At 41.3% G+C, this 23,562-nt stretch overlaps 2 protein-coding genes across 4 annotated transcripts; one reads left to right on the forward strand and one right to left on the reverse strand.

The window, feature by feature from the left end:
* Nucleotides 1–3: 3 nt before the first annotated feature.
* On the reverse strand, nucleotides 4–12,371 carry kcnc1b (potassium voltage-gated channel, Shaw-related subfamily, member 1b). 3 transcript variants are annotated; one of them, XM_005945608.3, is made up of 5 exons: nucleotides 11,926–12,370; nucleotides 10,519–11,827; nucleotides 6,429–7,344; nucleotides 5,585–5,761; nucleotides 2,175–4,468 (listed from the first exon to the last, which is right to left on the reverse strand). In XM_005945608.3, the coding sequence occupies exons 2-5, from the start codon at nucleotides 11,080–11,082 to the stop codon at nucleotides 4,329–4,331; spliced, it is 1,797 nt and encodes a 598-aa protein (XP_005945670.1). In that variant the 5' UTR covers nucleotides 11,083–11,827; nucleotides 11,926–12,370; the 3' UTR covers nucleotides 2,175–4,328. The 3 variants fall into 3 exon arrangements, with proteins under 3 accessions (XP_005945671.1, XP_005945670.1, XP_042077847.1); XM_005945609.3 differs by lacking the exon at nucleotides 2,175–4,468 and adding an exon at nucleotides 4–1,658 and having other exon boundaries at nucleotides 10,519–12,371; XM_042221913.1 differs by lacking the exon at nucleotides 5,585–5,761 and having other exon boundaries at nucleotides 2,175–4,493; nucleotides 6,451–7,344; nucleotides 10,519–12,371.
* Nucleotides 12,372–12,860: 489 nt separating this feature from the next.
* LOC102292650 (CD81 antigen) lies at nucleotides 12,861–23,337 on the forward strand. The gene is made up of 8 exons (XM_005945612.3): nucleotides 12,861–13,039; nucleotides 14,750–14,864; nucleotides 19,765–19,862; nucleotides 19,964–20,038; nucleotides 20,183–20,296; nucleotides 20,424–20,525; nucleotides 22,456–22,539; nucleotides 22,656–23,337. The coding sequence occupies exons 1-8, from the start codon at nucleotides 12,974–12,976 to the stop codon at nucleotides 22,719–22,721; spliced, it is 720 nt and encodes a 239-aa protein (XP_005945674.1). The 5' UTR covers nucleotides 12,861–12,973; the 3' UTR covers nucleotides 22,722–23,337.
* Nucleotides 23,338–23,562: the final 225 nt, after the last annotated feature.

Genomic DNA, 23,562 nt, shown 5'->3' on the forward strand with positions numbered 1-23,562 from the left:
TGATAATTTCTGTGGTTCTTTTTTATTTATCACTATTGTACAAGTCTGAACTGTATTGGTCAAAAAAGACACAAAAATCCCTAAACAACAAACCAATCAGAACGACCACTGAACACCTTATTGAGATAACTAACCACAAAATGCACGGTGTTCAAAACACACACTCTGAAATCGCACCAAATGCCACAAATTAGTTGCCTCTAAGTTGTGTAATTGATTCTGTTTCATGATAATAGCTTTCTTTCTTGCTTTCTGTCTTACATATATGTATTATACCTTGACCAGCACACAGTCCCCCCAGCTCTATTGACATATTCAGATCTGCTGTACCAGACTGGACTCAGATCTCAGCAAGTGGTTGGCAGTGTGTTTGCAGTTGTTTGGTAAAAAGTTGGTCCCTTCTCACTAACTTTGTCTACACAAACAGTGGATCAGGACTCTGTATCTTTAACTAGGTTATGCTCGTTGCTTGCCTTTAGAAGCTGATCAGCACTGGGGTCGATGCTGCGTACACGTGCTTTCAAGTACTGAGCTGATGCTTGTTTTCAATGTGCTGGTGACTGATGGTTAATTTAAAAGAAAATGCATATTGTTTCATCGTCGTGTTGGTTAAGCTGTAGTCCTGAATGGTAAGAAGAATTTACATAACAGAGGCACTTGTCCAGTATGATGAGGATAATGGTTTGGTATTAGTTAGTATTACATACCAATGTAGCAATTTGGATGTGTCCAAAAAAAGATGAAGAGGTATAATCCAATTATACGTGATTGTCAATTAAACAATTATTTAAATGCCTGTGCTTTGATACGAGAATGCATGTTATATAGGAGCTGTCTTTGATAATCAAAGTACAACTGCATACCATCATTCAGTAAATAAAAATCTGTCATTTCGTTCCTACCTACCCTGCAAAACCAAGATTTGCATCACAAACTATTATTATTGTAACAGCACAACTTGCCATTTTAATGCCTCTTTAATACAAGGTAAGAGTGGTGTGTTTTTTAGTTTTTTTAAAGTTTTTTTTTTAAAGCATGACATTATTATTACTATATTGTTGTGGACATTATCTTTGATGCATGAAAACATATCGAAGGAATGTTAAAGGTTCACTGGTGCAAAACAGTGCAAAAGTCTACAAAGGTGTGACGATGACAGTGCAAAGTTAATGACTTGTTTTCAACGGTTTAGTCTGGCTGACGTGACGCGTGACAGGTTTTTGCTGAAGGGGGTTTGCGGTTTAAAATCGGAGCAACATTTCTTTTTGTTCACTTTTGGACAGAAGAAGCACACAAATATTTGATGATCACTCAAAAAACATTGGTACACACAACTTCAGCACACAAAAAGCATATTTACAGCACTGGCACACACCAAAAATAGGCACACAAATTACAACACATTAACCAGTCACAGATACTGAGCTACATAAGGCTTGACAACAAAACGTCCTCTGTGCTACATCTATGCTGAGTTTTGTGATGTACAGGTTGTCACTGTCACACCCATTTAAAAATACTAATACACACAACAATGCTACAGCACTATCAGGTGGGTGATGGGCCGTTATGGGTCATACACATAGTGGTTGGTACACCATGGTTCATAACACAAACTGACTCTGTTGGTTGTCTGCTCCGGTGCTGTCGTTGGGTTTCTATAAACATATAAAAAAACAACAATAACAAAAATAAATTATTACACAAATTATGTATAATGGTGGAAATGATGGCGATGATGGCTACCTCTGCAGGTGCAGGGAGAGGTGAAATGACACTGGCTTGGAGAGTAAAGAAAATGTGCTCCGTTAGTTCTTCATGGTAAACATGGGTTTACCATGTTTTGGGTTTTTGTTCCCCATGCTTAGCGGAAGGCGTCAGACACCAATGTACTGTCTGTGTGCAGAGGTTAGACTCTGAGTCGGTTAATAAACATGCCCAATCATGCTGCGTTTGACAGGTTTATGTACAGTAGTTCAGTCATTGTCATGCGTTTTTTTATACTTTGCGTCATGCTCTCACAGTCACCTCTTTTTTTTCTTCTCTTTTTTTTTAAAGCTCTCTTTGACCTGGACAGGGTCAAACAGCAGTTGGTAACACTAGCCGGACGCTAGTAGGAAAGGAAAGATGTATGTAGATGCATGTGCTGTTGAATAAAAACGGAGTCTAAACACTCATTGTGTATAAAATTTATTTCATGCAAGGACTTATATTTACATATTTTTATTTGAATACTTTTCTTTTGCATAAATGTAAAATACATGCATTTACCTTTCCCCAAGTAAACCCACAGCCCATGCTATGTCTCACTGTACTTTTTTTTTTCCTTCCCACCCCTCCACTTGAATTGCATGAGCATATAATTCACCTGCATCTCTTCACATCAAATCTTAACAAGTTGTTGTTGTTGTTTTTTTGTTTTTTAAATATATAACATCACTTAAATACCACAAGAGACATGACTCAAAAAATGTAAAACTCTGCTCATTCAGAATAAAAACAAAAACTAGTTGCTATAATTTGCCTATCTTCTTCTAGAAATGAACATTTCTGATTGGTCAACAAAACAAAAAATAAAGAGGAAAAAACAAAAAGAAGAAATTTGTTAAAGTGCCCTGAAAAATTTGTGCATAATTATTGGGACAGTATCAATACATGTAACCGTAACAGTATTGATGTTTTAAATCAATAGACATACATACTGCACGAGTCATCGTGACATCTCCAACTGATCCTAACTCAATATATTTTTGCTCTGTGGAGTTGCCTTGTCCCCTTTACTTATATTTTGTGCTTTATTATACAAAAGACGTGGGGACTAATAAGTGATTTTTTTAAGGTTTTCTTTTGTAGTGCTTCTTTTTTTTCTTTTTTCTTTTTGCTTGGTGCTATGTATCCCTACTAAAGGTTCAGTCCTAGTATGTGTTCAGTGGTGTAACAACAATATCCAAGAGGGCTATTTTTTTTTAAACTGTGATTAAGGGAACGAGGGTTTTGCAAAAGGTACAAGGTTCACCTACAAGGTTATAAATAAAGCTTTTGTTACACTGTTATGAGCATGGAATAAAGTGTAATGATGCTACACTGGGAGCACTTATGTTAATATCATGTCAATTTATTACTCGTTTTTACTTTGCCTCTCCAAAGAATGAAGGCACCGTTGTTTCGTAATTCATGAGTCCTGCCTTAATTTAGCAGCACAGCGGTATAGACGTGGTGGCAGTCTACTGATACCCTTTAAAAACTTGTAACTACCAGTAAATATATTTGTATAAAAACTATTTATGCTCATAACAGCATTAGTTGGCTTTATGACAGATTGTTCAAGTTAAATCACGCTATTTTTTTTTTCTGTTGGAGGCCCCAGTCAAATAAATACAAGAAAATAAATATATGAATTTGGGGAAAGGCAAAGAATGGTGGCTACATAAAAACCTCTGCTATGACTGAGTCTCTTGTAAAGCTGTTTCAAAATGCATAAAAATGACAAAGCTTATGAAGCTTTTGAAAGAAAACCTTTTTTTTTTTTCTCCTTACAGGTAATTGCAATACAGTTAGCTTCTTGTTGAACATAATTTCTCATGCAGTTCATGCAAATGAACAGTTTTAGTTCTGTTGACATTAGATGTATTCATCACTGGCATCATAGGAATTGTCATCATCTCCATATTGCATCGGACATCATGAACTGTATGTTCATTTTTTTCTTTTCTAATGGCCACTCGGGTAACATTATCTGGACTGCACTTTCAGAATGACGTCTCTACTTTGCAACGTACAAAGCACTTAAGAGAAGTTCCCTTAACAGCTTTTGGATATGTTTTAAAAGCCTTGTATAATTAATGTCCAGCATATTATTGGCAGGGGTTACATCTTATGAAAATTTATTTCACAAAAAAAGTTGTTGAAAAACAAAAAACCAAAACCAAAAAAGCAAATGAGATAAGTTATTGGCAGAAGAGAATGAGAGATCAAAAGCAACAGAGCAACAGGCAATGATGTAAACACAAGGAAAAGAGTGTGGTTAGCCTGTGGTAAGAAGTAGAACGGTGCTTTGTCTGCAACTGAGGTGACCCATGCAGAGTGGCATGTGCCAATGTTTTCTAGTCTATGATATGATGACACACCCAAGGAGAACACTTGGGAAGCTTAAGTATAAGCACAGTTAAGATACAATTTTCCAGAAAAATAAACATAAAATAATAATAATTTTAAAAGAAAAAGAAACAAAAGCAGGTGTGAAGGCAAGTGTGAAAGCAAAATCTGACAGGAAATATAAGAAGTGTGGACTGGCCTTCCAATGGCATTGTATCTGCTACTCAACCATGCTACATAATGGATGGGATGGGAGAATGTGAGTGCTGCATTAGACAGGGTGGGCTGCAGGGCAGGGCGGACACTGAGGACACTCCAGAGGCATCCCCGCTCATGCCAGACATGCTGTTAAGGCTCCAAGGCTTTTCATAACCTTCAGTTGAAAAACAGAGAACGTTCTGAGTACACTGCAGCACTGAATCCACGACAAAGTGTTTTGGTGTTCCTCACTGGTTATACTACACCTGTTGCTTTCTTGTTTTTGACTCCAAAGAAACAGGTCAACACAGACGTGAGACACATTATTATTCTCCATGCATTGAGTGCATTAGGAGTACAACAGCATGCACCGGGTGGTACTGGAATGGTTTGGAGTATAACACTTAAAAAGTCAAGAAAGCTAGGCACCTCAGGCAGGGAATGTTTCGTCAGCTACAGGTAGAATATCACACTGTATGCCGTTTTCTGCACACAGCTGGAGACTTACAGGACGTTCTTAGAGGAATGTTTTGATTTATCATTAATAGAAAATTTAAAAGCAAAACAAAAACAAAGGGGCGATCCCCATTATTAAAGTATAGAAATCTGTAAATTTCAATTTTGTCTTGTCTTCTTAATAATAACATCTGATATTAGCTGTCATCCATCTGTGTTGTGCTCCTTCACCATACTGATAGCACCCATCAGCAAGACACTTCATGCACCGTTATGATCAAGAGCAATGTTCTCAAAAGTCAGGATTCCGCATGGTATTTATCATTAAAACACATATACATACATGGTACACGCGTAACACGTAAATACTTTCTTAGGCAGATAAGACAACACATTCTAGATCATATAAATCTCGAAAATAGTTTTCTTACTTGTAAATAAATAGGGGTATTACATTATGCACGTATCAAAAAATATAGTATGTAGATGTGGACAATTACTCTGGACATTTGTGGTGATTGTGCTTGATCTTAACATGTTTTAGTGAATCGGAATATATACAAATCCCAGCAGGATGACTGAGGAGAAGCAGCTGCTGTGAACGTGTATGATAGCTGTAATAAAGAGGTTTGTTGTTGTGTGCATGTGTGTGTGTAACTGTGCCTGTGTCTCTGTGAGTGTGTGTGTGTATGTGTGTGTGTGAGAGAGAGAGCCTGTGTAAAAACTGAGGTGTAACTCTCAGCAAAGAGGCAAAAAAGGGGGCTTGTCCTGCCTATATGGTCTACAGGGTGTCAGTGTCTCAGGGGGGCCTGTGATTGGCTGTTACTGTACGTACCCCTCCTCACTCTGCCCCCTGTGTGGTTGGGGCGTTCAGTTGTAGTGGTGACCAGGAAGCAGGGTCGCTCTCTCTCGCTGGGGCTGAAGATTTCCTCCGGAGATATGGCCTGGTCTATATGAGGGCAATCTTCATTGGCCAGAGCTGCGTTAGCTGCCTCACCGTTCAGTTTAGAATCTTAAAAGAAACCAAAAATTTAAACGAACAAACAAACAATCAGATTTTTCTGTACAGGCTGTTTATTTAATTCAAGCACTACATATTTGAATATTTAGTTTGTTTTTATGTTCTGCTACCTTAATTCACACTGGGATAAACTCGTTCAATAATGCTGTCTGCATAACTGCTGTTTACCTTCCACTCCTTTGCGGAAGCTCTGTTTGAAGCTTTGTTATTGAAGCTTGGAGATTTATGAGCGCAAACTGAATCAAAGGTCAACATATCTTCGCTGTAACGACACCAAGGGTGGGGTGGGGGACATCAAACTACTTACACTTTTCTTAATCTTACAAATACATGCATCCGGTTAGTTTTAAGAGAGAGGAGGAGTGAATCACTCCTCCTCTCTCTCCAAATCAATCACTCCATCATCACTCCAAATCAATAGCAAGATTACTCACAGTCTGCTGAATCTCTCTATTCGCCTATCCAGTCAAATATGCTTTTCATTACATATTTTATTGATTTGTTATGAGCGGAGAACTCGTTTTGTTTAATCTCGTGCCTGAATCATAAGCTGATTGAAGTGTGGGAACAGACGAACAGTGAAACAGCACAATAGAAATAGGATGAATAGAAATGAGACAACTCATTTATCAGAAAGTATGTCACGCTTGTTTCTTACCTTGAAACTTTATCTCGAAAACATCGTCATTGGCAATGGGGCTCTGATGCTGGGAGCTGATGCTTGTTTTGCAGAAGTTAGGAGAGCCTGGTTGGGGTGCCCGAGGGATATGCCTGTTTTTTTTCTTTGGTAGTTTCTGTTTTGCCATCGCCAGCGAGTAATACATTCCAAAGTTGTTGACAATCACGGGGACGGGCATGGCGATGGTCAGCACACCTGCCAAGGCGCACAGAGCTCCAACCAGCATACCGGAGGTCGTCTGAGGGTACATGTCTCCATAGCCGAGGGTCGTCATGGTCACTACAGCCCACCAGAATCCAATCGGGATGTTCTTGAAGTGCGTGTGCTCGCTGGCTCTTGGGTCGTTGGGATTAGCTCCAATCCGTTCAGCGTAGTAGATCATAGTGGCGAAGATGAGGACACCGAGAGCGAGGAAGATGATGAGGAGCAGGAACTCATTGGTGCTGGCTCTCAGCGTGTGGCCCAGCACCCTCAGCCCAACAAAGTGACGGGTCAGCTTGAAGATACGCAGGATCCGCACAAAGCGGACCACTCTCAGGAAACCCAGCACATCCTTAGCTGCTTTGGAGGAGAGGCCGCTTAGGCCCACCTCCAGGTAGAAGGGAAGGATGGCCACAAAGTCGATGATGTTCAGCGCATTTCGAATGAAGTCAAATTTGTTTGGGCAGAAAGTTATTCGCATTAGAAATTCAAACGTGAACCACACCACACAGACACCTTCGATGTAGGTGAGATAGATGGCGGTCTCAGTCTCCTGGTAGGTGTTCATCACTGTCTCATTGTCCACCACGTCCCATTCCGTGCGGTTGATGATGGGATTGAAGGCTTCGTGGGTCTCCAAACAGAAGGTGGTGATGGACACCAGAATAAAGAACAGCGAAGCCAGAGCCACCCACTGAGCAGGAAATATTTAGGGGGCAGAAAAAGAAAGGAAAGAAGGAAGAGGAGAAGGACAGAAAGGAGAATGAGCACACTAATACATGCAGTGTAATCAAGCTTGACGGCCTAGCAGCCATTCTTAGTAAGACACAATGCAATTTAATCTTCTATCGCAGACAGTGGCATCTAGTTTGACAGTGGCAATAACACCCCAGCTGCACTCCTCTCTGATGTGTGTCTTGAATCTGAAGCACCGCTGCAACAGGGACAATTAATGCAAGCTTGCTGTTCTTCCTTCTCATCCATCTGCTGTATATCAAGGTTGTGGCATTTTCAAGGGTATGGTACATATATAATTATTAAGCGCCTGTAGCAGCAGTAGCAGCAGACAGGACACTAGTGTCAACCCACTGGACTAAATTTAGCTGGGGTTCTTCCCTTTAGCTCCATCACCACAGCAGGTCTTCCCTTACACAAGGTCATACTGTCCACATCATCAAGCTCTTGGGAATGACGGTGAGCTGAGAGGCTCACTGAGCTGAGGACAGACTTTTATGTGAAGCCATAATTTCCCTTAATGGGAAAAAAAAGTACTTCACCCCCTAGTATTGATTAGCTGATCAAATTTCTTTACATTTAGGTTCTGTTATTCTTCCATACTACATGGGTGTAACAGATACAGTGCTGTCCCCTGGGTATCGATCCCAGCCCTGTCCTCATGCACTACTGGTTTACAGCATGTGTTATTGTTCATGCTCTTTACTGTAGGGGGGGAAAAACAACAACAGTAAACAGTAATCTAAGTTCAATCAGAGGAAAAAAGATGGACAGAGAAGTGCACAGGAAGAGCAAATATCTGCTTAATGATCCTATGAATTGCAAATGTTGGATCAATAGCAATCGACTCATGCATAAAACCTTCCTTAAATGAGGCCCTGCTGTACCTTTCAAACTAATGCACAGCCTTGTTAAGTAGCAGGGAGGAATAATGAATGACTAAGTTGGAAAAGGGCCGGTCTGGGCATGAAGTCCTCTGAGAGAGGGGAATGATCTGTACTTGTCAGTCGGTCTCATTCAAAGTGGGCCACTAAGACAGGCGATGCAGCACAATATAATAATAATAAGAAGATGGAAAACAGGCCTTCATCATCATGTCTCATCAGTGGCAATTCATTGCCCCGTGCTGAGGAAATCACTGCTCCTTATGAATGCCTGCCTTCCTTCCATCTTAGCATGATGGTCCAGAGGGAAGCTGTGTTGACTGCAGAAGCACCAACTCCTGTCAGCAGAGCTGTCCTCTTTGTTCAGAGAGACAACATCCCAGTTCACAATGTGGATCTACACGCTGTTATGTAACACAAATTTGGCGTAAAATGTTTAGCATTTATGCATTCAAAAGGAACGTGGAGCACTTAGCATTCGCAGGCAATCGAATAGTGAGGCGACTTTAATAAACACGCAGTGGTCGAGATAATAACGTTCAGCTTTTGCAGATATGATGTAAGAGGAGTTTTTTGCCAAGTTTCAAGGCGTTAATAAGTGGTGGTGTTTTTATCAAATTGCATAATGTTGTTGTTTTTGTCCACCCCCTCTCCACTATGTGCTGCTCGAAAAAAGAAACAAGTACTCCTTAGACAGTAATAGAGCACAGTACCACCACGCTGCAAAACAATGACTTCAACCAACTGCACACGTTGGAGTCATAATCGACACCTGCTGGCTTGCTGTGTTTTAGGCGACTGTAATCTAAATGTCATTGTGATTTGAATTTTTGGGAGTTGCACTAACCATATTTTTTTTCTCTACTTTGACACAGAAAATTAAAAACAATTATGAAAACAATCCTTATTTGAGGCAAGTCACCACTGCTGCCACTACCATACAAACTCCAGTGCGATAAAGCCTCATAATTTGAGCTGCTTTGCCCCTGATTCCTCCTAACAAGCAGGCTCGCTCAACCCTCTGAACATCCCACCCTTCGAACTGTTAAACAAACGCTGTGTCTCATCAGACTGCCTCCTAAATTATGTGTCTGTGTGACAGTTAGGAACAGTGTGGCCTGGAGGAAGGGCAACAAGTGACGATTGTTTGCTCCTTATTGGCTAATTCTCACTGTTGCCAGAAAACCATGGGTCTACTGTGCTGTGCAGTGGCAAGGGTTTTTCCACTGATGTATCTACTGTGAATAGAGTCAGTAATTAACTCTGAGGCTCACTTCTAATTAATCTTTCTGCCTGTCTTTGTGGAGTCGATCCCTGCTCTGCTTTTGTCATGCTTGTTGTTAAATGTAGGACACAGCTGAGCTTCTGCTGGGGGAATCTTTCCTGTGTGAAGAAAATCAAATTTGGAAGTGTGTATGTGACGGGTGGGGGGTGGCACTGATTCCATAATGCTTTCTGGAAGAGTGAGAACAAGTCAATGCAGTTTACTCTGTCTGGATTGGTGCCTGATAACTAATTACTACAGCTACAACAGCAGCTGTTAAAGCAGCATGCAGCACAGCAGTCGTTTTAGGGGCTCATGGTCCAAAAAAAATTACAAATATATTAAAAAAAAAAAGTGGAAAGTTGTCCTTGTCACCAATGGCAAGTATTACACCCTGATGGAAAAGTGCCAATGACAAAGACTAAAAATGTCACCCCTAACAGCAACCTAATTTTGTCTGGAGGTCTGCCACAGAAAGAAAATGTGGTGATGCCAAAGATCTGGTTTCAGCTGACCTATTTAACCAAAAAAGCCAGCCTGCCCTGGGATCCCCGTGTTGTGGAAATATCTATCTAAAGACCTGTGAGATTCAAAATGAGTTTCTTCATCTTCTCCAGCAAGATAAGAGGAGGACAGAAGTGATGATTTTCATGCAAATGGCTCTTCTACATGAAGTTGGTTCATTCCCCCCCCCCCCCCCCCCCCTCCTCTTTCTCCCTCATGCACTCTCATCGACCTGCTGTGGGGACCCTCAGAAGAGCAATTTCAAGGTCATCAAAAGCCCTTTCTACAAAAGCCCACCACCAAACGCCTTTGTTTCACCATCAAGGAGCAGAAGAGGACCAATTAACAAGTGTATTACTTTTAATGCATCATGACAACAACACCAGAACATTTTTAGCATTTTTGCATAACATACATAATATATACTTTAATTTAATTTAAGAAAAACAATGACACAAGGACATTTTTAAAAGTGACTCACCCTTGCATATTTAGAGGAGTAAGGGTCCTCAAACAGAGCCCAAACCCGTTTCTGCCACCGACTCCACAGGCTCCCATTCCTGGTATCAGGAGAGTCTCCCTGAGCCAGCCTTCTCGTCATTTCATCCACATCATCCTCAGCATGCTCCTGGTCTGGCTCCTGATCATCATTCCCCAGGTCTAACAGGCCCCCCCCGCTGAAACTATCAAGGGCCTCTTCTGCCTCCCGGTGCTGGCGATAGGTCATCCAGCAGCATGGCTCCACGTCTGTTTCATCAATCCCCCAGAAGGCCAGTTCCTCCTCATAGAGCGGCCCGCAGACATCGGCCGGGCAGTGCAGTTTACCTGTCCTGTAGTAATTAAGGATATGTGCAAAAACGCCAGGGTGGCGGTCGAAGAAAAATTCCTCGATCTTGGCATCATAGTCAAAGTGGTTGGGCGCATCAGGCTCGGCCAGCCAGGACAAGCGAGTGCCAGGTAGAGTGCGCAGGGTGCTGCGGTATGTCTGATGTCTGATCCCTCCCACGTTTATCACAATGCGATCCTTGTCGTCGCTCAGGCCCATCGCGTCCCCTAGGCATTTCTCCAATAAGTTCCCTTCATCGCAAAGGTAAGTCTAGGCGCACAGTGCAGACCATGCACAGGAGTGATCAGGGTGACGGAAACAATTACATAAGGAAAGCAGCTCACAAAGCAACCAGTCCTTTTCTCAGCAGCTGTGAAAGAAATCGGGGCAGTCTGACACGCATCCCCCTCTAAACCCTGAATTTTCTGCAAGCATCCATTCATTCATTCATTCAGCTGGAGGATCAAAAACGCTCAGGGCTGCCAAGCTCGCTGGAAGGTAGAGAAACCGAATCCAAAACCCAATGTAGCCAATGGCATCACATTAAGAATGGACGTCACATCATCGATAAATCCAAGATGTCGAAAGAGATATATGAAGAGAGGGAAAACGCCGACAGAATAAATCCAGCTCTTTAAACTCTAGTATGCGACAGTTGATGAGATCAGCCCTGAGGAAGGTTTATGACTTTCACAGCAAGGTGACTGCGGTGATGATGATGGTAGTGGTGCTGGGTGGAAAGCTCCTGATGGAGCTGCTCAGTCCTTCTGTTGCTGCCTACAGACTCACCTCCTTCACACTCCCGCTCCCTTCCTGAATTTAACGACACGCCGCCACTAAGCAGCAGGTCTTTGTCTCAGCGCTGAGATGCTTCCTCGCTCACAGACTTCACTGCCGTTCATGCATCGCTGAGAAGAACACATCCATCGCTCTTTTTGATGGGAGGACCACCCCGTTCCCTGCACTGCTGATAAAGAAAATCAAAGATGAGAGGGCGACAAACCTCCCCCAAGAAGAAGAAAAAAGAAGAAAAAAAACGCCCAAACTGCCAGTTATTCTCACCGAGCACAGCTCTTCTCTCAGCACAGATGGAGCATGCCCAGTGGAGAGCCCTGCGTTTATTAAAAACACGCTGTCAAATCCCCCAATTACTGTAAGGATGCTCAAATAATCATCCTTGCTCAGTTTTACTTGTCCTCCTCCTCCTGCTGCTCGCTGAACGTCGTCGCCCAGAGGGTAAATGCAGGGTTAGCGCCTCTAACAGTCCGGATGCTGCTAGGGAAGGTCTTCATCATCTTCACGCACAGCTGGCTGGAGAAGGTGTGACCCTGAAGCCATGAACGCGCACATCTGCTCGTAGCATAAAAACACTATTAGAAGACGGTAAAGCTTCGTGGTTTGCAGACACAGCTGAGAGCTCAGATATGAACACAAAGAGCGGAGAAGATTCAAGATTTGCGCAAGTCTGCGTGCTGCACAGCGCGCCTAAATAATTAGTCGATGAGGATCGTGTTTAATTCGCCAGCAGAGGGCGCGACTGCTCAAAGCAAGGAAATTTTATGGTCCGAATCATTTCAAACATTAAAAAACATAATAGTTAAAGTTGGCAGAATTGCTCCATAATCTAACTAAAAAAGTAAGTAACAAAACAAAAACAAACAATGAGATATTTCTAAAAATGCCAATTTTATAGCTTTATAGTGTTTTTTAAAGCTGTTTTGAATATGTGATTTAGTTGATTTAAGTTGCTTTAAAAAATTGTCCTTTCTTTCGTTCGTTCGTTCTTTCTTAAATCTGGAATACTACCTAGTGTGTTCACATTTTATGAAATCATTGGGTTTTTTACTTGCTCACTCGGGTAGATGGGCAACTTGTTATTCACTCGGCCACCTCCTGTCCAGTTCACTTGGTGGGCAGTCCTCCCGTCTCGGTTTTCACTCTTGATTATAAAGGAGGAGTTTGCTGTATGAGTCCATCCAGCCCAGCTGGCCGAACAAACTGAGCCCCCCCTCCCCCCGGCAGTGACTGTGTGATCCTGGGAAGTAGACTCCTCTCACTCTCACAACTTGTTTGATTTGGGCGTAAGGACGAGCTGACAAGACCTGGAAACATGGCTGTTACGGGCTGTACGAAATGCATTAAATATATGTTATTCTTCTTTAATTTTATTTTCTGGGTGAGTCGACCATATTTTTTGTTCTCCGACGTTAGTTCTAAATTTATTTGAGTAAGACTTCCTCTGCTTCTTCTTCTTTTGTTTCTCTCGTTTTCTGTTTAACTGATTTAACAGCTGCAATTTTACACATCTGTGAAGACCATAGCTTAAAATAATTTCAAAAAGATAAGCACAGAGGAGTTTCCCTCCTGAACTGCTCTACAAATTAAGCTGCTCCCTCTTAGGGAGAAGGGCAGCATCCATCCATCCACACAGGCACAGCGCACAAACTCTTGGCAGGAGCTAAAAATGCTCTCCCAACCTTCATCAACTTCTTTTCAGCCTGACTGAGCAAACGGGTAAAAGTGAGTGAAAGAGCCGGGAGGTAAAAGCCCTCCAGGCTGGCTGGTGTCTCTTCCCCCCCCTCCCGGCTTTTTTTCCTGGTTTTTTCTTTTTTTTTTTTTTTTTTTGCCTCTGCCTGTCACTCATCATCTGTACTTCAGGTCCACCGTTGATTTAACTAGTGCTCACCTTAACTGTGAACTCCAGACAAAAAAATAATAATAAATTTCAGTTTAAAAAAAGACTGAAAAACTTTTAGGTGACGGGAATAGGTGTTTCCCTCCGACTGTTTCCTTTTCCTAGAGTAATTCCCAAATTCCTTAATTCCTAAACATCGAGCTCAGACTGCACTGTGTGAAATTTCACATCTAAATGATCATTTTAGTACATTCACCCTGTAAACTGAGCTCTTCTTAAGGCAGTCCCTTTTTTCCTTGCTTCAGTAATATGGGAAAAGCCACAGTAGTTAAACAGCCTAATCTGGGTACATCAGTACATCACTGCAAACTATAGATATATATTTTAAGTGCAGAATTGACCATTTGCATGGGGTGTTTTTAGATTTCCATTTGGTTTGCCTGTTTAGAGTGTGTTTTTGTTTTTAGGACGAACAGAATGCCCATATCCTGGACATGCTGCGCTTGATTGAGTGTTTCCTCTGCTGGCTTCACTGCTGTGCCTGTCATTGTAAAAGCGCTAAGCCCCTTCTTCCTCATTTTGCTATTTTCACGCTGAGGATTCCGTTTCCTGTTTGCTGAGAACAATGGATTTCAGCCATGGCCAAAAAACACAAAAAAGAAACGAAAAGAAAAGTGCAGATATAAACACGGGCATGTGAACAATAACAGGAGCTACATGCACTTTAGCTGTTCTATGATGACACTTGTCAATATCATTTTGCTTCATCAGATACATAATTTAGAAGAGAGATCAGGGAGTTGAAGTTGAGTCGATTTTAAACAATGCTGCGTGGACATGTCTGTGTCGTGGGTCACTGAGGTGTCAGGATGTCCTTTCTTTTCTTAAATGATAGGGGGACAGGTCACACACACACGCACACACACACTCACACACTCAAACTCTCACACACACACACGCACACACACAGATATTAGCAGAAAGGCTTTGGTGTGGATTTGATCTCCCGAAAGTCAGGTTTCATGTTGTCTTAGATGTCACGGTGCTGTCACATGTAAAACATGCTGATGGGTCTTTTCTAAAAAGTCTTTAAAATTTAAAAACTACAGGATGATTTTAATATTCATGCTTCCTTTTCACTTTCATTTCAGACACTTAGGTGGGTCTGATCCTCATAAAGGATTCATCAAAGTGACCAAAAAATATGAAACAAAACAATTAAAAACCTTTTTTTGTTTCTTTCTGGGACAGCTGGCCGGAGGTGTGATCTTAGGAGTGGCTCTGTGGCTACGCCACGACAGTCAGACCAGCAACCTCCTCATTCTTCAGTTTGATGATCAGCAGGCACCGGGCACCTTCTATATCAGTGAGTATACACCAATAATTTGAATAATAGTGAACTGGTCCTCAGGACTGTGTGTGGTGAGGCAAGGAGGGCTGCTAGAGGAGAGGTGTGGACAACCAGGAGAAAATGTGGAAAAAAAAAAAAGAAAAGTATGTGTAATTATGTTTCTAAAGGGGAAGAAATTAAAAAAAATGTGAACTTTATTGTTAAGGAGTATTTAAAAAATTGGGCAGGTGTTGGGGATTAATTTTCTTTGGGTGGGACCAGGAAACATTTGCGAGCCACCAACTGTCCTGAAATACACCCCTCCCTAACACACACAGAGCTCATGGAAATCATAGTTTTGAGTTGGTCTTCAAAACTTTTACCACAAGTAGATTATTCTTAGACCAGTTTTGAGGTGGCTTTAACACCACAGGGAGATTGTGCCCAGATTTAACGTTGGGAAAGCTGTTAATATTTTATGTTTCAAAGCTAAATATTCACAGAGTGAAGTGGCCTCATTTTGGCATCTACGGATTCTTACATTATAGCTCATACCACCCTCTCATTCAGAGTCAGGTTTCTATTTTAAGGATACTTTACTTCATATAAGGAAACTGCTCTGCCCTCGTTTTTCATCCTTATCATGATGGAAAGTTTACATTTAACAAAGTGATCAAATTTAACTCACGTGCTTCATGGTGAGCTGTGAGTGACATCCAGATATTTTGGAAATAGTAGGCGTGACACGACCTCTAAGAAGACCAGGAAACAGGACTTGCGTACATCCGCAGCATGAATTAAAAGCGGCAGGGCCAGGAGCTACACCTCAGTCCACATGCTGTAAGGCACATGCAGGAGAACATCTCTGATTCAGTTTATGGAAAAAGTCCCAGCCTTGATGTTCTTTCAAGAGAGAGGCCAGATGCTTCAGACAGATGTTTAAACACATGCTGGCTTTGAGAAAGTGGTCTAAGAGCGCAGCTGAAGCGATCATGAGCCTTCTGTTGTTCACACTTTAAAGTATTTGATCCTCAGGAAAATTCAGGTGTTCTGCACTACTGAACCGCAGCTCCATCTCTGTAACTGCACATGTTTTGCATTTTTTAACCTTTGTGTTGTGTCATGCCCACGACATGAACTAAGGTTATGGGTTGCAAGCACATCTCCTTCACTGCCCTCAGAAGTCCTAAGGTTGGCCATGAAACCTACAATACATGATACAATTTAAAAATGTCAACGGTCCGTGATCTTGGTTTGTTGTGGTGGTGAACTCTAGTGAGCCCATTAATTTACATTTGGGCCCCTGCTGCGCTCCCATACTTACTCCTCAGTAAGTATACGGAGCAAAGGCGGGCCGTGCTTTTTATAGAGGCGAGACACACTCGTGATTTTAAAGGCAGGGCGGCAAGTGGGGCCCACCCAGGCAAGATCAAGAGACTGCTTCTTCTTTTTTCCTCCCCTGTCCCTTAGACATACGCCCTTACATAATTCAAAAAAACCTTGTACATCTGCACATTATCCCTCAAATTAGAGTTTGGAATGGATGTTTTTAGCATGCTGGCACACCAAAGTGGTATTTATGTAAGACTGAAAATACACACCATCCTGCCTCTTCACCAGAGCTTGAACCCATTACTTGTGGCAGCTGACAGTAGTCTGGTCTGGGTAGTGTTACAACTCCTCGTACTGTACATTTCTACAAAACATGCTTAATGAGGCTCTTAGAGGCAGATAAGAATTAATTCCCCCTCTCATGTCTGTATGTAAATATGAGATTACAGCCAGGACTGGAAAACAAGGGATAAAAGCTTATAAGGCTAGCCAAGAGCTGACTAAACCCAGAAGGTTTACACAATGTTGTGAACTCTAAAAGTGCCAGTTGTCTTTATACATGCCCCCATGTTCGGCTTCATGATAAATCACCATATTTGACAGTACAATCACAATGAGAGAGGAGCCAACCAATTAGACCACTATTTTCAGTGGCAGGAAGTAGATACATTTCCTTGTATTTTTAACTGCACTATTCTCACCTCTGTAGCCCAGTGAGTCAAACCCCCAAACTGCCCCTGATATATCAGCATGCTGTGTAAAGCTCTTTGGGTGGTCCACTTTTTTATTTTAAATTGGATCTGTTATGTTCATTTGCAACTCCCCCTTTTCTTGGACTTTTTCGAGTAGCTTGCGTGATTTCAATGTTCATAATAATCCTTATTTATCTTACACTTGGGTCCTGATGCAGGCTTTCGGTTCAACCTCTGATTCAAACAAGCCGCTTCGGTCAGAAAAATAGAAAAAGTCCTTGTGTGTCTCTTTTGTCTGCCCTTTTTGTTTTAAAGTCTTTGAAATAACAAGAGAAAAGCCAAATAGATCTTTTTTTTAAACAGCTAACCCTCCTCACATAATTTCTCCACTGACATGCTGTATAACAGGCTTCGTCTCCGTTGTCTTGCTCCTGACTTTTCCCTTTTTAAATACTGGATGAGACGAGCAAGTGGGGCTTTTAGCTGGCGCCCACCCCACCACCACCACTTGGGGAGATTACACTCTGAGACAAGAAATAAATGAACTACCCCGGGGGTTTAAAATCGCCTGTCTCCCTTAAAGTCTCAATAGCCTTCAAGCTTCAAAAGGTGTTGTCATAGTAATGGAAGGCAGTGGAAATAATGCCTGCTTTGCCGCATTGCCGGGTTACTGGCCCTGGTAGCCGTTTCACAGCGCGACAAAAGAGAACGAAGAAGGAGGGGTAGTGAGTCGACACACAGAGAGCGCAGATCTAAGGATGGGAGATAGTTCTGCGTGATAAATGAGGTAGGCCTACAGTGTGAGGTATTGGAGACCTGCAGATGCAACAGAGTCAGAGTCACTTACTGTCTGTCCCCTTTTTAGACTGCTCTGTCAGGCCACATTAGAGGATCGGTGTGCTTTGTTTTTTTATGCACACAAGAATAGAAAAGCCAGAAACAGACTGTTCCCGAACCATTTCCCACTAAAAGCACCGCTAGAAGACCCCCTTCACATCTTATGTAAAAGTAGCGGTACACTGCACGCTGCTAGTTTAGTCCAGCAGCTCTAACTTTAGCAGCTGCCCTCTGAAGTTTGTAAATGTAGGATAGAAAGGGCTGTGACTGATTTTCATATTCCTAGTTTGAATTTTTTCCCTTTATATGGAGTCTTTTATGCTTTGTGAATTACATAGTTGAAGATATCGTTTCACTCCCCTCTAATATGGTTCAGGAGTCTAGTCTTTGGACATCATCTCGTAATATGAGATCTTCTGTACTCTTGGGGATTTAAAAGGTGAGATTACTTTGGGTACTTTGGGAAGTACTGGTCTAATATTAGGTGGTGCGGTGGTTAGTTCTGCCACCTTACAGCAAGAAAGTCATGGGAGTGAATCCAGGCTGGAACTTTTCTGCATGTGTCTTCCCACAGTCCAAACACATGCCTGTCTCTGTGTTAACACTGCAACATACTGGCAACCTGCCCAGGGCCTAACCCCACCGCTCACCCTGTGAGAGCTGGGATAGGCTCCCTGAATAAAAAAAGTGAAAGAAAATGAATGAATGGTTTAGTATCATGAGAATTTCTTGCTTATTGTGCCTATCATGTTGTGTTATCCAATATCATGTTCTGAAATCTAAACCCGAGCTACAGAAGAAATAAGAAAACTATAAAATAGCAGAAAATCTCTAAAAGGATTCTTAAAGTTATAGCTCGTTGGATGGATATCATGAGATTATTATCAAACAAATTGCAGTTTGTCAGGAATGTTATATCTTCTAGATTTTTTTTCATGCTGATAATTTGTTTTCATTAAGATTTTTTTTGTGTGTTTGAGCGGTGTCCACCCGCTCCCTTCTCGTGATGCCTCTGGAGAAAACTGATAGCAGTTATTCTTTCTTTTTATGTGTGTTTCTTTTGCGTGGGCAAATTTCCTGGTGTAACACAAATATGCTGCCATTTAATAGGAGATCTCCACAAAAGTGGTAGAAAGCGAGTACGCACAGTGCTTACAGCACAGCTTTCATGCTGGGTGTAGTTGAATGCAACGCCTGCTAGGAGACAATTCCACATGACTGATGCTGCACATGAAATTTTTTCCTACAACGCAAATGCTGAATCTATAAAACACAGTCAATTTCCTTTAGAGACTCTAACAGTAAATAAAGCAATTACACTTGGCTTCATGTGAGGCAACCGACGTCAAATTACTGGTTTCATGTTATCACCAATAAGTAAAGCAACTCATGTATACACGAGAAGAGATTAGAGGGCACAGTAATTCTGAAGGAGACTTTATTGCATTTCAAGTAAATTTACTTTTTATATAATCCTACACCGATAATGCAAAACAGATTTTTAGCACCCACACAGTGTTTTTTCCTTTAAGCTGCAGAAAACACAAACTGGGCCTCTGCTGTAACTGGAGCTTTATTACCATCCATTGACTTTCTGCTAGTGTGGAGTGCCTCCATTATGGCTATGTGCCATTTACATTTAAAATATATATTTTTTAAACATAATGCCAGTTTAAATTGCAAATAAAAAAAAATGTGTGTACATTTGTGGGTGGGTGTCAGTGAGTGTCTGTCCTTCTGTTTCCTGGGGAAGTATAATTGTCCAGGTCAGAGGTCAGTACAGAGGGGGGTTGAGGGTGTCTCAAGGGAATTTCCTCCCCTAAGGGAAGCACGCAGTCATCTCTGCCTCTCTTAGTCAGGATCTGGAATCTTACCTTCAGGATGTCAACAGTTTCATTCTACAGAGTCATCAGGAAGTCAAAACCCAAACAATGAGCAGTGGACTAGCGAGCAGTGGGAACTTGCAGGTCTAACACTGCTGCCCTCTAGTGGTGCTGATGATGCGCTGTCGCTATGATAAATCAAATGTCTTTAAGCCGTTGATGGACAGTTTCCTGCTCACTGTGCGTTTACAGGTGTGTACATACTGATAGCTGTGGGAGCTGTTATGATGCTTGTGGGCTTCCTTGGATGTTATGGTGCCATTCAGGAATCTCAGTGCCTTCTGGGCACAGTGAGTATACCGTTTTATCCACAAGTGACACTTTTTTTTCCAAATAAAGTATTTTAATCTTTGGAGTCACTGAAGTTAAAATAAATATCTTTGATTTGTAGTTCTTCTTCTTTTTGGTGATCCTATTTGCCTGTGAAGTGGCTGCAGCAATCTGGGGTTTCATGAACAGGGACACGGTAAGCACACACACACACACACAGTCACGGTTCACAGCATGTTTGATGTCTGCGTTGATGTTCCTTCTCTGCACCTCTAGTGAATCGTCTCTGTTTGTTGCTGTGTCTGTTAAACACCCCATCCCCACTCCTGATTATTCACAGATCTCCAAAGAACTGATCAATTTCTACGACTCTGCGTACATCAAGGCTATGGATGTGTCTGGGTCTGCCAGTAAAGACAGCGCCATCAAGGTGTTGGATGTCTTCCACAAAACGGTACGAAATGATGGGGGAAAAAATCATCACATTCTTTTTTTTTTTTGGCCCTGCTGCTTTGTTTTTGAAATGACAGGGTACAGAAATATTGTTGACTTCATGTTCCTGTGTTTTCTTTCTTGTTCAGCTCGACTGCTGCGGTAAAGGAGACGACACGGCTCTCTTTTTACAACTTGCCACCACCTTATGTCCTACAAAGTCTCTAGAGGATTTTCAGTTGAGATCTCAGGTATGCACAAATCTTTTGTTGTCTTCCCACTCCTTTTCAATATGTAACTAAAAACAGGTGAAACAATATTGAAATGTATTAGTTTTATTTTTTAAAGCATTTTTTTTCTTCTTTTCTTTGCTTAATGAACTTTGTATATTGTTTCCATGATCGAAATAAATTAACACACAAACAAGTATTAGTAGTAATAATACTACTAACAACATTAATACTAATGTAAGCTTGTTTATTATGTTTTTGTAATATTAAAAAAAATCACTGTAAAGTATTACTAAGGAACTGGGTTGCTACATGTCCCAAATGTAATATGTTCAAGTACATTTAAAATACATTTAGTCCCGTGAAGGCCACAGCAAATGAATCACATGTGTGCTCACATCATTCAGTAATTCCTTACTCATCATGGACTGTCACTCTGGAGAGACCACTCCCTTTAGGATTTGTCTTAATTTGCAGTGATATCTCCCTAAGGGACAGCTGGACTGAAACCAAGCAAGTGTTGCAGAGCTGATTAGCTCTCATTACTATGTAGGATTCACGTTTTTTTTCCTGTAGTTTTGTAGATTTGCAGGTATTTTGTTGGTTTTTCAGTGACTGCAGTGCGGTCGCGTTAGACAGAAAATGTTAATGTTAAGAAATTTCAGGTATAACAAGTTTGCAATATTCTTAAGACACCTCTCAGGCTCAAGGAACAAATCAGTGTTATTGCTACACATAACAGACAACTTAGCAAAGAATCAATATTGAATTTCATCTTTAGCCACTGTTGCTGTCAGTCTGTCATAAAAACACAAAGTTGTTCCCATTTCTTTCGTTAAATTTACAAAAAACACAGTTTGACAGGCATAAAGTTGCACTTTTGCACCAACATGGTGACTTAAAAAAAATGTTTGTTAAAAACTTAGCATATTTCAGCACTGTGTGCTGTGTGTGTCCTTAAAGATTTGAGGAGAGTGAACAATTGGAGAACAAAAGAAGTGACAGGCCTAGAAAAAGCTGTTTATCTATAGCAGATAAACAGTATCTGAGCCACGACCTTAAGAAACAGGAAAAAACATTCAGCAAAGACTAGATGCATCTGGCTCTTCAGTTGACCCATGCACTGTTCCCTGAATCGTCATCAGAGATGGTCTGAGTGGAAGGATGGCTGTCAAGAGGCCATTCTTAGCCAATTCTTCCTGTTTTGCCTAAGGAAGTGAAAGAGCGAGCAAAGGCTGAGGTATGCCAAAATACACACAAACTGGACTGGAAATCAGTGGCAACAGGTCAAATGAAGTGATGAATGAAAACATTTGAAACTTTGGGTTAAAATTAGCGTCAGTGAGTGTCTACAACCAATCGATAAAACACAGTGGAGGCATCATTTCAGTTAGTTGTGTTGGAAATCTTGAATTGCTGAAATTCCGAACACAGAAAAGTAGAATCAGACTTTAATATCGTATGAAAAACGTCTGATTGGCAAGGGCTTCATTTTTCAGCATGGCAATGATCCCATACACAGTGCCGGTGCAGTGAAAGCATACACAGATGCACGAATAGAAAAACACAGTAAAATAAGGCTAAAATGTCAGATTTTTATTCTTCGACAATTACTTGTCATCGTGATTTTAAAAAGAGTTTGGAGATTCTGACATGACACATGCAAGGATACACCTCATCATATTTAGTAAATGACCAAACTTGGTGATACCATTAACAATGACTTGTATCCTCTTATAACTGTTAATATGAACATTGCTATCAGAAATCATTTAATTCACCATTCAGAAAACTGATCAGAACAAGCGGATATTCTCCACCTTGTTTTGACTGCAGGCTCTGCTCTCAGTTATTAGTGAGCCGTAACAGTATGTGTGTAGAGTGAAGAGCATTCTCATTCATTGCTGTGGCGTGGTCAGCATTCCTTATTTTCCCTCTTTCTCCCTGTCAGAGCTGTCATCATAAACTGATCGAGCTCTTCTCTGAGAAGCTCTACGTCATCGGTCTGGCCGCCTTGGTCGTTGCTGTCATCATGGTGGGTATTAGATTGAAAATGCATTTGTCTAAATCTCTGCTTTCATCAGCTGTGATAACATTGCAGGTACTGGAATACTCCCTTTGAATTAAACTGCTTTCATCTTTCACATTTAGATCTTTGAGATGATCTTCACCATGGTGCTCTGCTGCGGGATCCGCAATAGCCCCGGAGTATACTAGCAGTGCAACGGGCAGCAAGAGCCGCACCATCCTGTATTGGAATCATTTTGTTGTGTGTTTCTGTGCATCGGCTCCACTTCTTCATGCTTAAGTCACAAGATGGATATTTCTGCATTTGTTTTATTTTCTAGAGAATTGAAAGCTGTTTTTAAGATCTGTCTTCACTAACTATTTAGACAGTATCGTAGTTTCTAGCAGTGAGATTTTCCTTATTTATCATGGAAAATGTCTTCATTATAAATCTTTTATACATGCAATTTGTTGTGAAATATTTATCTGTCAGTCATTAATTCTGTTTTTACAGATGTATAAATTGTACATATACTTCTCATATGTTCATGACAGGAGTTAGTGTATTCCCTGATTGATTGTTGCATCTTGCTTCAGTGTGATAGTAATTTAAGTGGCAGGCTTTCAATAGTTGAAGGAAATATTCTGTTTTGCTCAAATAGCAAAAGAAGAATCGACGAGCATGTTTTCAGTCCGCTGTGTGTTTCTTCCTACTTGAACTTGCTAAACACCTTTCTTTAAAAAAATAGGATAAAACATCAATATCTTCGCTCATAACCGGTTTTAATAACTGTAATAAATTATGCTAACTCTCTTGTACCATTGATTCGTCTTCATCTTTGTCTTTTTTTCTTTTCTTTTTTTCCTTTTTGACTACTCCCTTTAGGTGTTGTCACAGAGGATTAACTTTCTTATTCACATATTTGACTTGGCAAAGATTTATGGCTTACCTGACGCGATCCTCCTCACTTACCCAGGCTCGGGCTGGCAGTGGGAGTGCACTGGCTTTTGGCCCTCAGGGGCTTGCTTTCTTGCATCGTTGCTTGTGATC

This window comes from Haplochromis burtoni, unplaced genomic scaffold (genome assembly GCF_018398535.1).
Source record: "Haplochromis burtoni strain Fernald_Lab_line unplaced genomic scaffold, NCSU_Asbu1 Contig_77, whole genome shotgun sequence".
Taxonomy (NCBI): Eukaryota; Metazoa; Chordata; class Actinopteri; order Cichliformes; family Cichlidae; genus Haplochromis; species Haplochromis burtoni.

Bases quoted from the DNA above. Each gene is read 5' to 3' on its own strand.
- kcnc1b (XM_005945608.3), bottom strand. From the start codon at position 11,082: ATGGGCCTGAGCGACGACAAGGATCGCATTGTGATAAACGTGGGAGGG. The intron at 5,762-6,428 runs GTAAGAAACAAG...GTTTCTTTTAAG, and splicing joins TTTCGAGATAAAGTTTCAAG to ATTCTAAACTGAACGGTGAG. The intron at 4,469-5,584 runs GTACGTACAGTA...TTTCAACTGAAG, and splicing joins AGGGGGCAGAGTGAGGAGGG to GTTATGAAAAGCCTTGGAGC.
- LOC102292650 (XM_005945612.3), top strand. From the start codon at position 12,974: ATGGCTGTTACGGGCTGTACGAAATGCATTAAATATATGTTATTCTTC. The intron at 19,863-19,963 runs GTGAGTATACCG...TTTGATTTGTAG, and splicing joins CTCAGTGCCTTCTGGGCACA to TTCTTCTTCTTTTTGGTGAT. The intron at 20,297-20,423 runs GTACGAAATGAT...TTTCTTGTTCAG, and splicing joins TGGATGTCTTCCACAAAACG to CTCGACTGCTGCGGTAAAGG.